Source organism: Nanorana parkeri, unplaced genomic scaffold (assembly GCF_000935625.1).
Source record: "Nanorana parkeri isolate BGI_ZX_2015 unplaced genomic scaffold, ASM93562v1 scaffold962, whole genome shotgun sequence".
Taxonomy (NCBI): Eukaryota; Metazoa; Chordata; class Amphibia; order Anura; family Dicroglossidae; genus Nanorana; species Nanorana parkeri.
Window position 1 is genome coordinate 611,610 of NW_017307230.1, and position 14,203 is coordinate 625,812.

General features: G+C 50.2%; 2 protein-coding genes across 3 annotated transcripts in view; both read left to right on the plus strand.

Annotated features, from left to right (window-relative positions):
* Positions 1-1,462, plus strand: part of TIE1 (tyrosine kinase with immunoglobulin like and EGF like domains 1) — a 39,129-nt gene extending 37,667 nt beyond the window's left edge. For both annotated transcript variants that reach the window (XM_018566610.1, XM_018566611.1), the window contains one exon: positions 1,009-1,462. In XM_018566610.1, coding sequence (XP_018422112.1) covers positions 1,009-1,080 — 72 coding nt within the window. In that variant the 3' untranslated portion in view covers positions 1,081-1,462. The remainder of the gene's footprint in view (positions 1-1,008) is intronic.
* Positions 1,463-8,489: 7,027 nt separating this feature from the next.
* MPL (MPL proto-oncogene, thrombopoietin receptor) overlaps positions 8,490-14,203 on the plus strand; it is a 10,589-nt gene continuing 4,875 nt past the window's right edge. Inside the window, exons 1-6 of the mRNA XM_018566604.1 lie at positions 8,490-8,569; positions 8,994-9,175; positions 10,944-11,098; positions 11,176-11,320; positions 12,587-12,698; positions 12,852-13,015. Coding sequence (XP_018422106.1) covers positions 8,490-8,569; positions 8,994-9,175; positions 10,944-11,098; positions 11,176-11,320; positions 12,587-12,698; positions 12,852-13,015 — 838 coding nt within the window. The remainder of the gene's footprint in view (positions 8,570-8,993; positions 9,176-10,943; positions 11,099-11,175; positions 11,321-12,586; positions 12,699-12,851; positions 13,016-14,203) is intronic.

Consider the following 14,203-nt stretch of genomic DNA (forward strand, 5'->3'; position numbering starts at 1 on the left):
CCTCTCGATCCTGTCACGGCTCTCTAGGGGCTGGATTCCCCCCTCCCCGCTCCGATCCGCCAGCGCTGACTGGCGGAATGGACGGGGGAGGGGGCGGGCTTAGCTGGCACTGCCTCTAGATATGCAGAGCCAGCTGTCACTCACGCAGCTGGGCGGATCCCGGCATAATTGTCGGGATCCGCTTCAGCTGCGGCATCTCAGTATATAGGGAGCTGTAGCTGGCGGTATACTGAGCCTAGGGTGACGGGAGGACGCTAGTTTGTGTCCTCCCGTTACCCTAAGGAGAACTATGGGGAAAAGCCCTGACCACATAGTTCTCCTTTAACATGAACACAGCTTCACCCCCCCTCTATATGTCATATACAGATCTATAAAGGAGAACTATGAGGTGAGTGAAAATCACTCATCCTCATAGTTCTAGACGACCTGTGACAATGAAACTGTCACACGTCGGCTCAATAGATCGGGAAGTGAGAGAACACATACCGCCGCTCGCTCACTTCTCGATCATCTCCCTGCAGAGAGCCGTGACTGTCACTCACGGCTCCCTGCAGGGATTCCCCCCTCCCCGCTCTGATCCTCCAGCGCTGACTGGCGGAACGGACGGGGGAGGGTACAGCTGGCTCTGCCTTTAGATAGGCAGAGCCAGCTGTCAATCACGCAGCTGAGTGGATCTTGACTGTAATGTCGGGATCCATCCCGGCTGCGGCGGTCTCAGTATACCGCGAGCTGTAGCCCGCTATATACTGAGCTTTGGGTCACAGGAGGAGGTTAGTATATGTCCTCCCTTGACCCTTAAGAGAACTATGGGGAAAAACACTTACCGCATAGTTCTCTTTTAAGTCCTCCCACTAGTGGCTTGCTCTGCAGCAACATATTTAATCCCTAATAATATCTTTGTATTAGAAAGGGAACAAGACCAGAGGGATGGGACAGATTAGGATGGGGTAGGCAACACAATTCCGCTCTGATTCTCACAATGGTGTTTTTTTTTCTTGTCTCTCCCAGGCGTACGTGAACACGGCGCTCTTTGAAAACTTCACCTACGCCGGAATCGACGCCACGGCGGAAGAGGCGTAATACCGGGATGGGGGAGCTCTGTGGCCTCCGTGCTTTGCATGCCGGAAATTCAGGACTTTATTGTACGTCACGTACAAGGACTAGTTGACTGCGAGGTGGACTGCAAAGCCCATGGCCGGATCACAGCTTGTGCCGGAACCTCTCTGACCGCGTACGCAACGCGCACAAATGTAGCTCTGTAGATTCAGCATGGGGGGTCTATAAAAAGATTGTATGACTGGACGTGTGTGATAAGGATGAACCCCCTTCCTCCTCCTCCTCCTCCGATGTACAGCTGAACACTGCCACTGCCTAGAATGAGAACCGAGTGTCCCCGGATGTGTCTTCCCTTTCCTTGTACAGTTGTTGTATCCACCTCAATAAACCTCACATAACGTTTGTATCTCTTGTTTCATGGATCTGTGTCCAACGCGGGACTCCCGGGACCGGCCACCTCACCCCGAGCAGGTCTACAAAACCTCTGTTTAGCTCATGAGCGGTGTGGAGTACTACACATGATAGCAAGCAGACTTCCATACATGTGCGCTGACCCGATATTGCTGGCCCTCAAGATGGTGTCCCGAGGGTCACATCATCACTCTGAGCATGCACAGTAACCCAAAAATAGTGTATAGCGAGGAGATTATTTGGGTCAAAAGTGGGTGGCTCCCATCAGGGGCGTCCCGAGGCTGGGTGACACCCGGAGCGGTAACCGAGTGTCCCCCCGCCGAGACGTCATCGTGCACGTGCCGCAGTATTCTGATACCTGCCGGCGGCCATCTTGGTGATGGACGCCGGCGGAGAGAGGAGGGGACAGTCACCCGGCGGGATAAGGTATGCCGCCGGGTCCCCTCCTTTCTCCTGATACTGTCGGGCGTTCGGTCTATGACCGAGCGCTGACTTTTCAGAGGGGGGTGACACCAAAATGACTGTGAGTCCTTTTGGTGTCACCCCTCCAATGGTGTCACCTGGGTGTGGGCCGCACCCCCCTTGTGACGCCACTGGCTCCCATATATTTAGAGGAGGGACTTTACAAGTGAGTGTGGTTTGGGCCTGACTGCAGGTCAAATGCAACTGTCAATTAATTCTATGTGACCGCAGAAATGTCTCAAACTGATGTTAAACTGAAGCCATTGAGACAAGCCCAAAAACCATAAGTACTATCCTTGTCGCACTCCTTACCGATATGTCCCTTGTAGTGGGGGGTGCTCGCAGAATTCACAGTGCACTGATGTCCATTGAAAACTGGGTTGGTGGAAGGGGTTAGGTGAGGGCGGAGGCGTCCCCAGGCTGGGTGTCACCTGGTGCAGCCGCGTGACGTCATTACACGCACTTAACTGCCGGCAGCCATCTCGGTGATGGATGCCGGCAGAGAGAGGAGGGCACGGTCATCTGGTGGAATAGGGTATGTCACCGGGTCCCCTCCTCTCATATGCAGCTGTTGGGCTCTTGGCCCATGAATGAGTGTCTGACTTTTCAAAAGGGGGAGTCACCAAAATGATGGTTTGAGCTTGTGTCCGGGTTTCTGCTGCCATGAAACCCGGACACAGCATTCAAAACCCGAACTGTCCGGGTGAATCCTGGACAGGTGGCAACCTGTATGTCACCGGGTCCCCTCCTCTCATATGCAGCTGTTGGGCTCTTGGCCCATGAATGAGTGTCTGACTTTTCAAAAGGGGGAGTCACCAAAATGATGGTTTGAGCTGTTGCAGGCCGCACCCTCTGCATGATGGCACTGGGTGAGGGTGCTGCAGATCTGGGGGGGTGCTGACTTAGGGTTCCCACCTTTTCTTCAAGCGTAACCCGAGCACTCTAACGACGCAAGGATATTTTTTGGGGGGAGAATGAGTCGCGGCTTATTCATATGTAAATAGCGCCAACCATTAATATGTAAATATCACAGTTGAGACTATTTTCAGTGGGGGGGGGCCAGTAGCCCCTATCTTAATTTTGGTTGCCAGGGTCTCTGCGGCCGTGAAACCCGGACACAGCATTCAAACCCCGAACTGTCCGGGTGAATCCTGGACAGGTGGCAACCTGTATGTCACCGGGTCCCCTCCTCTCATATGCAGCTGTTGGGCTCTTGGCCCATGAATGAGTGTCTGACTTTTCAAAAGGGGGAGTCACCAAAATGATGGTTTGAGCTGTTGCAGGCCGCACCCTCTGCATGATGGCACTGGGTGAGGGTGCTGCAGATCTGGGGGGGTGCTGACTTAGGGTTCCCACCTTTTCTTCAAGCGTAACCCGAGCACTCTAACGACGCAAGGATATTTTTTGGGGGGAGAATGAGTCGCGGCTTATTCATATGTAAATAGCGCCAACCATTAATATGTAAATATCACAGTTGAGACTATTTTCAGTGGGGGGGGGCCAGTAGCCCCTATCTTAATTTTGGTTGCCCCTGTCTGCCTGACCTCTTGTGTCCGGGTTTCTGCTGCCAGGAAACCCGGACACAGCATTCAAAACCCGGACTGTCCGGGTAAATCCTGGACAGGTGGCAACCCTATGCTGACTACTGACAGTGCAGGTCTGAGGGGGGCTGTGCTGGCAATGCAGGCCTGGAATTGCACAGTACCTTAGGTCTGGCATCCTACCCACCTGACTGGTGTCATTACCAGGAACCGGGGCAGGACACCAGCCAGAGCGCCCCTCTCAGCTCCTGGCACTCAGCGACGTCAATGAGCTGGGTACGGTGCCGGCCAGTGCGTCACAGGTCGCTACAAGCTCTTAACAATCTGGCTCACTCTGCTCGGAAATGGGGTGCCCCCCAATGTGACCCCATAAGGCTGCCTCATTATAGGGATGGTCCTGCTTGTAGTCCACTGATAACTTCCTCCATCTCCATAACCGAAGGACCCGGGTCTGGAGCAACAGTCTGCAGAACCCTGACCATTGCACCCGCCACCAGCTGCAATGCTCTTTAGGCTCCAATGCAGAGACTTAATAAATGTTCATTTTTTCTCTTTTCGCGGCGTGGGAATGTTTATTCATCTTTTGCAGAAGTGGAAAATTCCTTTAAGCTTTAAAATCCTGCAGCCACTTCAATGTTTTGGTTCGCGATAGGTACACTTCAACTGAGACGCGAGCCATTAATTACCACGACGTCCCCGAGCTCCATCCCAGTACAAGTCTCTTATCACCTCCTGGCCGGGTTCCTGCTGTTTACTGTCTGTCTTCCCCATGCCAGCCACCAACAGGATGCACTGGCTGCCTAGGGCCGTGTCACTGTCACATAGAGCTCACCGCACACCGCTGGTTTGGGGCCCCCTCAGCCGCTCCGTATTTCCTGCGGCTCCAGCATGAGAGTCAGATAAGTCCCCTGAGAACCTCCTGGCACATTGTGTTGCTGGAGACCACCGAGCTCGGACCCCCTCGGGGACATGATGGATGTACGGTGCGGAGGACAGCGAGCGGTCTCCATCGTCCTCACCTTGTGGGTGACCGCCGTGCTGTCTCTGGTGACAGAAGAAGGTAAGCCGGATGATCTGGGGGGAGATCCGCTGATCCCTGAGGTTTTCATGTCCTCAATAATGACGACTTTCCCTGAGAGTCCCGAAGGGAAATATCTTTTTAAATGTATCTGTTCCCGTCCCATCTCCGTCCTCAACTTCCACCAACGACACTCCTAGAGGATAACTGACTTCTCACACCTTTCTCTTTATAGTCCCGTGCCGCCATGTTTGATGTTTATCAGGATAGATTCCCGACATGTCACAACGTACAGCCATTTATTATTAAAAAGCCATCCTTGAGCTTCTGCCCTGGCTGAGATGATGTCATCAGTCTGCTGCAGGCAGGAGGAAGCATTTCCTCAGTCTCAAAGAGGGTGCAGGGGGTGCAGCCCGCACCAGGGTGCCACCGTTGGAGGGGTGACACCAAAATGACTGACAGTCATTTTAATGTCACCCCCTACGAAAAGTCGGGCACTCGGTCAGGAGAGAGGAGGGGATACGGCGGCATAGCTCATCCCACCGGGTGAACGTCCCCTCCTCTCTCTGCCAGCGTCCATCACCAAGATGGCCGCCGACAGGCATCAATAAGACTACCGCAAATGCGCGATGACGTCACAGCGGAGTGTCCTCTGGTTTCAGCTCCGGGTGACACCCAGCCTCGGGACGTCCCTGCTCAGTCTCTCCTCCCCCAGTGATCAGTCTGCTGCAGGCAGGAGGAAGCATTTCCTTAGTCTCCCCTCCCCCACTGATTGGACTTCAACATTGTAACTTTGCAGCAAGTCACAAGGTGAGAGGCTGCAGCAGGGACTGATTGGTGTCAGACATTTGTGAACACAGCCAAGAACTGCACAGTCAAAAGGATTTACATGACTGTCATCACTGAGCCAGCGTCTCAGTCCAGGAAGTAGATGGTGACTCTGGATGATGCCTGAGCAAAGATGGTGCTGTTCTTCTGGAAAGAAAAGCTGATGAAAACGCCATTTTTAAATAAATCCTTTCCATTTTCATCACATAACTTATTATATAACAAAGTGTGATTTCATCCCTCTCTGTCCTTCTCTATGCAATGCAGGCAGATGATGGCTGGTGGGAGTGGCCGGCGGGTTGCTGTACATAGCTTCCTGAAAACATCACAGCACCCTGACTCAGTACTCCTATTACTTATTTCCTCTGCTCCTCAGCGCCATCTAGTGGCCATATCGTGGTATTACATCACATAAATTTAACCTGAAAACCAACACTATCTGAGAACTTTGGTTTTTGCATCTATCGGCACCGAGAGATTTGTAGGGGGAACAGCTGTGTGAATCGGTTATAAATAGACCTCTGTGTGTACATGCTTGGAGGATGGAAAGATTCACTTTAACGCACATTAACGTAACGCTGATCATTTTCACATGTACTGTGTACCTAAAAAACATCCAAACAATATCCAAAACCTTGGAAGCCAAAACTTTCTTCCTGTTTTGGACAGAGCGGAGAGGGATTAGACCCCCCCTGTCAGGTTTTTATTGCTGTCTGTGTCCCCGTTAGGAAGATTCACCCCGTCTATGTGTCCTGGTGAATGTTCTCACTGAAAGTGAAAGAAAAATCCCAAATTTTGGATTATCACCAGAACAGGAAGAGATGGGACATCTTCCAGTGGGGACACAAGTTCTGGTGACCCCCCAGGGATTTCCCTCACTTTAGAGGGATTTCCTCTGACTTCCTGTTGTAGCTGTTGGACAGGAAGTAAAGGGAAATCTCCCCAAAGGGGCACAGATGGCAAATAAAAATCTGACAGGGGTTATAACCCGCCCCTTACTGTATCCAAAACTAAAAGAGAAGTGTTGGCTTCAGGTCTCGTTCACACCAGACACAGTGCGTTCTGGCCCGATTCTGGTCAGAACGCACTGCATTGCCGGCTCACTATGTTGTGGGGCAGGATGGGGTGGGGCGTTCCATTGAAGTGAATGGCACCGTAACCCCGCCCTCCGGCCGCAACGCAACGGGAAAGCAAGGCACATCATTGCCTGCGTTCCGGTCCGATGCAAACAAAATGCTGCAAGCACTATTTTCTTCAGAACCGGACCACAGGCATTGATGTGCCTTGCGTTCGCGTGCGGCCGATCGCATTGCGGCCCAAAGGCGTGGCTACGGTGCCATTCATTTCAATGGAACGCCACGCCCCCTCCTGCCCTACAACATAGTGAGCCGGCCGCAATGCAATGCAGCGCGTCTTGGCCAGAATCGGGCCGGAACGCACTGTGTCTGTCTGTTCAGTTCTACTTGAAGTAACTAAACTCTGGCAGTGCGCAACAATGTTGCCATTCCTGATCATGTGACCCGGCGTTGTCACAGTATAAGTCATGCTATTAATCCCTCAGATCTGCTCTTCCTGTCCGGGGACCAGAACATCCCTCACTGCTTCTCCCGAAACTTCATGAAGATCACATGTTACTGGGAGGCCGAAGAGCTGGGGACCGGCAGGGATGTGACGTACGGATTTTACTACTCCTATGACGAGTAAGTAACATTTAATCATTGACGGGACTATTTACAAAAGAAAACGAATGCAGCCACCGCATCCAAGGACCAGCAATGATATGTTTGCTGATGGGTGTACATACACTTTAAACAGAATGCATAGCCAAAAATTTCTTTTTAGGTTTTTGATTTTAGTGGGGAACTGCCTGGACCCTCTGTCAGGTTTTATCGCTGTCTATGTCCTCGCTGTGGAGATTCACCCTCCCTACTTGTTCTGGTGTCACCAGTTATGACTGGATCATATTGGAGTCTGTCATAGCAATGGCCATTGCAGCCCGCACAGCTGTAATGGGACCCGGAGGTGGAAGGGGGCCCCTATTAGGGGTCAACAGTTTACAGTTATTACTGGATCAGGAGTAGTGGAGAAATCTTCCAATAGGGATATTGTTGTAGCAGTAACCATATCAGCCCACACAGCTGTTATGGGGCCCGGGGGTAGAAGGGGGCCCCATTAGGGGCCAACAGCTTACAGTTATTACTGGATCAGGAATAGTGGAGAAATCTTCCAATAGGGATATTGTTGTAGCAGTAACCATATCAGCCCACACAGCTGTTATGGGGCCCGGGGGAGGAAGGGGGCCCCATTAGGGGTCAACAGTTTACAGTTATTACTGGATCAGGAGTAGTGGAGAAATCTTCCAATAGGGATATTGTTGTAGCAGTAACCATAGCAGCCCAGAGAGCTGTCATGGGGCCCGGGGGTGGAAGCGGGCCCCATTAGGGGTCAACAGTTTACAGTTATTACTGGATCATATTGGAGTCTGTCATAGCAATGGCCATTGCAGCCCGCACAGCTGTAATGGGACCCGGAGGTGGAAGGGGGCCCCTATTAGGGGTCAACAGTTTACAGTTATTACTGGATCAGGAGTAGTGGAGAAATCTTCCAATAGGTATATTGTTGTAGCAGTAACCATAGCAGCCCATATATTGTTGTAGCAGTAACCATAGCAGCCCAGAGAGCTGTTATGGGGCCCGGGGGTGGAAGGGGGCCCCATTAGGGGTCAACAGTTTACAGTTATTACTGGATCAGGAGTAGTGGAGAAATCTTCCAATAGGGATATTGTTGTAGCAGTAACCATAGCAGTCCACACAGCTGTTATGGGGCCCGGGGGTAGAGGGGGGACCCATTAGGGGGGCTGTTGAGGCAATGAAAACATAGAAAATCTGTGTGCATGTGAAGATAACACAAGCCCAGTACTGTATCATTAAGGATTGCAGAGGTTGCTGATGACACTGACTCTGTACTCACTGTGTAGATTCACCAACTTCAGAGCATCTGGTCATCCCGGCCAACACTGAAACTAACCCTGAATGCCTAACACAGTCTGTAAATATCCCAGAGGGTCTCCTCAACTAACCTGGCAGCTGTTTGTAGTTCTGCCAAAATACCCCCCACAGTTTATAGAAGTTTGTACTAGGGCATGTTTTTTGTGGTCATGCACACGCTATAGCATGCTCTACCACAGCCTGGAGGGAGGGGTGGGAGGACCCGAGATGATGAGAGAGATTGGGGAGCTCCTGAGGACAGAGCGGTTATCCGGAAAATGAATGTTAAAAGTTCACTCCAGGCATTGATTCCCCCCTCCCCTTCCTGTCCCCTGACCCCTTTTGCATTGACTGACTGATTGACGTAGGCATTCTTTACGTTGAGATCCATGATAGTAGGGAGGTTCCCGTGGGACCATCAAAATTTAGCTATGAGGCCCCATGATCTGTAGTCACACCCCTTATTTAGGACCCTCTGTTCCATTGACAACTAAGAGAGGATTTTCTCTCTCTTCGGAAAGATTTCCTCTCACTTCCTGTTGTGTCTTCCGGAACAGGAAGCAAAAAGGAAATTTCCCTGGTGGGACCTTTAGAGGGGTCCTAACCATCTCCACCTTCCTTCTAAAACTTAAAAAAATACATTTTGGGCCGGAGCTCCACGTGAATTCAGATTTCCTTTTGTCTCTTTAGAGATTCTGTTCCCAGCAAAGAGTCGGAGGAGGAGTGTGACATCAGAATCCAGAACGGGAGCCCGGCGCTGTACGTGTGCGAGCATGATGACGTCCGACTCTTCAATAACCTCCATGTTTTCATCAAAGATAAAAGTAACAATCAGATTCTGCGCCAACGCACAGTCCAGGTGGAGATGTTGGGTAAGGAGGAGCGATGATTACTAATATGTATGGCACAGGACAAACCAATCCCTTTGTTGGAGATACATCTGTCCAGCTATGTAAGCCCCGGATAATCCCAGCTATAGAGGACTACAAATCCCAGCAATACATTATACAGCAATGCAGAATAATACCATCAGCTATAGAGGACTACAAATCCCAGCAATACATCACACAGCAGTGTAGAATACCATCAGCTATAGAAGACTACAAATCCCAGCAATACATTATACAGCAATGCAGAATAATACCATCAGCTATAGAGGACTACAAATCCCAGCAATACATCACACAGCAGTGTAGAATACCATCAGCTATAGAAGACTACAAATCCCAGCAATACATTATACAACAATGCAGAATAATACCATCAGCTATAGAGGACTACAAATCCCAGCAATACATTATACAGCAATGCAGAATAATATCATTAGCTATAGGGGACTACAAATCTCAGCAGTGCATTGTACAACAACGCAGAAAAATACCATCAGCTATAGAGGACTACAGATACCAGCAATACATTCTGCAGCAAAGCCAAATGGCACTGGCTATAGGGGTCTACAAATCCGAGCAATACATCACACAGCAGTGTAGAATACCATCAGCTATAGAAGACTACAAATCCCAGCAATACGATATACAGCAATGCAGAATAATACCATCAGCTATAGAGGACTACAAATCCCAATCTGTCATCACACAGCAGTGTAGAATACCATCAGCTATAGAAGACTACAAATCCCAGCAATACATTATACAGCAATGCAGAATAATACCATCAGCTATAGAGGACTACAAATCCCAGCAATACATCACACAGCAGTGTAGAATACCATCAGCTATAGAAGACTACAAATCCCAGCAATACATTATACAACAATGCAGAATAATACCATCAGCTATAGAGGACTACAAATCCCAGCAATACATTATACAGCAATGCAGAATAATATCATTAGCTATAGGGGACTACAAATCTCAGCAGTGCATTGTACAACAACGCAGAAAAATACCATCAGCTATAGAGGACTACAGATACCAGCAATACATTCTGCAGCAAAGCCAAATGGCACTGGCTATAGGGGTCTACAAATCCGAGCAATACATCACACAGCAGTGTAGAATACCATCAGCTATAGAAGACTACAAATCCCAGCAATACGATATACAGCAATGCAGAATAATACCATCAGCTATAGAGGACTACAAATCCCAGCAATATGATGTGGAGGGTTTTAGCAGGGGCAGATGTGGAGGGTCTCAGCACGGACAGATGTGGAGGGTCTCAGCACGGACAGATGTGGAGGGTCTCAGCAGGGGTAGATGTGGAGGGTCTCAGCAGGGATAGATGTGGAGGGTCTCAGCACGGACAGATGTGGAGGGTCTCAGCAGGGGCAGATGTGGAGGGTCTCAGCAGGGACAGATGTGGAGGGTCTCAGCAGGGGCAGATGTGGAGGGTCTCAGCAGGGGCAGATGTGGAGGGTCTCAGCAGGGACAGATGTGGAGGGTCTCAGCAGGGACGGATGTGGAGGGTCTCAGCAGGGACAGATGTGGAGGGTCTTAGCAGGGGAGATGTGCAGGGTCTCAGCAGTGATAGATGTGGAGGGTCTCAGCAGAGATAGATGTGGAGGGTCTCAGCAGGGACAGATGTGGAGGGTCTCAGCAGGGACAGATGTGGAGGGTCTCAGCAGGGGCAGATGTGATTTATCACATTTAACGGGAACATTTTCGGTGTGTTTTCCAGGAATATTCCCGTATCCCGGCAATATCAGGGTTACCTGGGATGAAAGCAGAGAGCAGATGGTTGTGCGGTGGGACCCCCCGGAATCCGAGTTCTCCTTTATTCTGCAGTACGAGGTTCAGTATTGGTCGGAGGATTCCACAGACAAGCAGCGGAAGGTGATTTTGTATCTCTTGTGTCCGGAAACGATCCGTAGAATGTGACACATTGGTGACCACATTGTATCTCTGAGCAGATCGTATCGGGCAAAGAACTGACGCTGACTCAGCTCATGCCGCACCTGCGCTACCAACTTCGCGTCCGCACATCATGGATAGGTGAACATGCAATCTGGGGGCCGTGGTCAGACGTGATCATGTTCGAGAGTTCGGGGTATTCAGGTAAAAAACATTTTTATTACTGTAATCATTCCAGGCACAACAAATGTGTTTGAATATCTAGCAACAGAGTATGTAAAGCAACTTTGTCCGCATCAAATGCCTTACAAGTCCAGATATTAGCAGTCGCAGTGCTGTACAGAGAGCAGAGCTGTGGGAGGGGCCCAGCAGGCTCCACCCACTACAGGAAACTACAGATGTGGGCGGGAACCAGATCAGTCACCCTATACAAAAAATAGCAGCAGTGACCGTTTTTTATTACAGGAGGAGGCAGAGACAAGACCAGTCACACTGCACAATGAGAGAGCAGCAGTGAGCGGTCTTTATTACAGGAGGAGGCAGAGACAAGACCAGTCCCCCTGCACAAGGCGAGAGAGCAGCAGTGAGTGGTCTTTATTACAGGAGGGGGCGGAGACATGACCAGCCACCCTGCACAAGCAGAGAGAGCAGCAGTGAGAGGTGAACGTTGCTTGAGTCTTTTAATAAAAAGATTAGCAGCAGTGACCAGTCTTTATTATAGGAGGGGGCGGAGACATGACCAGCCACCCTGCACAAGTAGAGAGAGCAGCAGTAAGCAGGCTGTATTACAGGAGGCGGCAGAGACCAGACCAGTCCCTCTGCACAAGAAGAGAGAGCAGCAGTGAGCGGTCTTTATTACAGGAGGGGGCAGAGACAAGACCAGCCACCCTGCACAAGCAGAGAGAGCAGCACTTACTGACTGTTGGCTTTACCCTTGAAGCGATTCTGGTGGCTGAGCTGCCGCCAGATCGCTTCCAGGAGCCAGGACAGTGTGTGACCGAAACCCCTGCCTTCATTCTCGGGCTCCGCTGCCCCTCCTGCTGGACTGGGACTGGCATCACGGGTGTTGGCAGGAAGTGGGTACGGTGATTGCGTCACGTCTGGTCCCTCAGCTGTCCAGAAGCACTTCAATAGGTGTATTAGACCCCTAGTGTCACCTTAAAGTGTACCTGTCACCACTGATATGCTATCACATGGGGGATTGTAAGTCCCCTATGTGATAGCAATTAAGCAAAGTAATAAAAAAGTTTTAAGCCCCTCCCTCAAAAGCAATCCTTTTTGGGACATTTTCCCTTGCTTCCTATGAAGACAGCATGTGGTGAGAAATCTCTCCATCAGGTTTATAAACAAAAACATATTTGCAATAGAGTGGGGGAGGGTTTGAACTTCAGACAATGTTTGCTTTTGCTGCTGCCGCTGTCACTATTGGGGGCATTTCCTTCCTCTCACTGTCAGCCATCTTTCTTTTAGATATTTCCGGCCTGAAATGTTTCACCTCTGACCTGACTTTCGTGTGCTGCCAATGGAAAGAGAAGACGGACATTGACCTGCCGCCATTCCAGCAAGTCTTCTATAGATACAGGTACGGGGATCACCACCAGGGTATACAGATCAATGGGAAGAGAACAATGGGGATCCACAAATCGGGTTAAATCCCAACCAGAGCCGAAATGCGGTCATTCCGCTTTAGGTAAGCTCTCTGCTTCTGCATGTGACTGCTGTTCCTTGTATGCAGGGAGGAAGCATGGCAGAGCTGCAAGCAGGTGGTCACTTTAAAAGATTGTGACTGCGCCTTCCTGGCAAGAAACGACGTTACGGTCTCCTTGAAAATTAAAGTGCCAACTGAGGATGGAGACCGGAGCTTGTACTACCCAAAGCCCTTCTGGGTCCACCATGTGGGTAAGCGGCAGGATTATATTTGTTAGTGCGCCACCTTGTGGACACAAATGTGAACGGTACAACTGTGCAGTTACCCCATTCATTGTACTGATGTTCTTGTGTTTTAAACCAGCGGTCGCCAACTTTTTGGACCTCATGGACCACTAAATTCATAATTTTAAATCCCGCGGACCACTAATATGAATGTAAAAATAAATAAATACATAAATATATATAATACACACACACATATAGGAATATATTTATATGAAGAAACAAAACATATGAGAATATATCTATATATACATACAGTATATATACACATACATACATAAGTGCGGGTGTGCCTGCAGGAATGGCAGTGCTAGTGGAGGGAGGGAGCGGTGCCGCCTGCCCCAGCCCAGTAATAATATTAATTGTTTCCCCCCTATCGAATCTGCCACTGGCTCTGCCAGCGGTGCCTGGGGCACATGCCCCCCCTAGCTTCAGCACTCGGCCAATTAGGAAGCCGGGTCATTACTCGCAGCCCAGCTTCCTGATCGCACAGGAAGCTGGCTCCATGTTCCCCATACGGCACTGCTGATTAGAGGAAATCTTCTGACTGGAAGTTCCGGTATCGGGGAAGGTATCTGAGCATTTGGGCGAGTATGAGTACTCACCCAAATACTTGGTATCGCCACCGATATCGATACTAGTATCGGTGCATCCCTAGTATTTATTCCAGCCCATAGTTCAGCTCTAGTATACAGGGCCGGTGCTAGGATTTTTGCCTACACAGGCAAAGTTGCATTTTTGCGCCCTCCCCAACCCCCGACCCCCCCCCCCCTGACCCCCTGTAGCGCTGGGCCGGCTCCCTATCAGCATGTTTTAGCTCCTCCCACCGGACCCGCGCTGACTCGACGCTGCTCTCCCGCACCGAAGGTAAGTGAAAAAAAATTAATACCGCAAGCATCGGGGCATTTTGACAAGTACAAGCACTTATCAAAATGCCCTGTTTCTTCCGCCCTCACCCTGCAGCGCCCTCAGGCGGCCGCTTGCCTTGCGGTAGCGCCAGGCCTGCTAGTATACCATTAAAAGTATTTCCATTTTAATAGTAACTGTTGATCCTGCCGGAGTACCAGTGTGCTTGCAGTTTCCTATGCACGCTGTAATGTCACCCCAAGAAGGGTTATCAGCTCTGCCCAGATCACCTCTTTGAACTACAGAGCA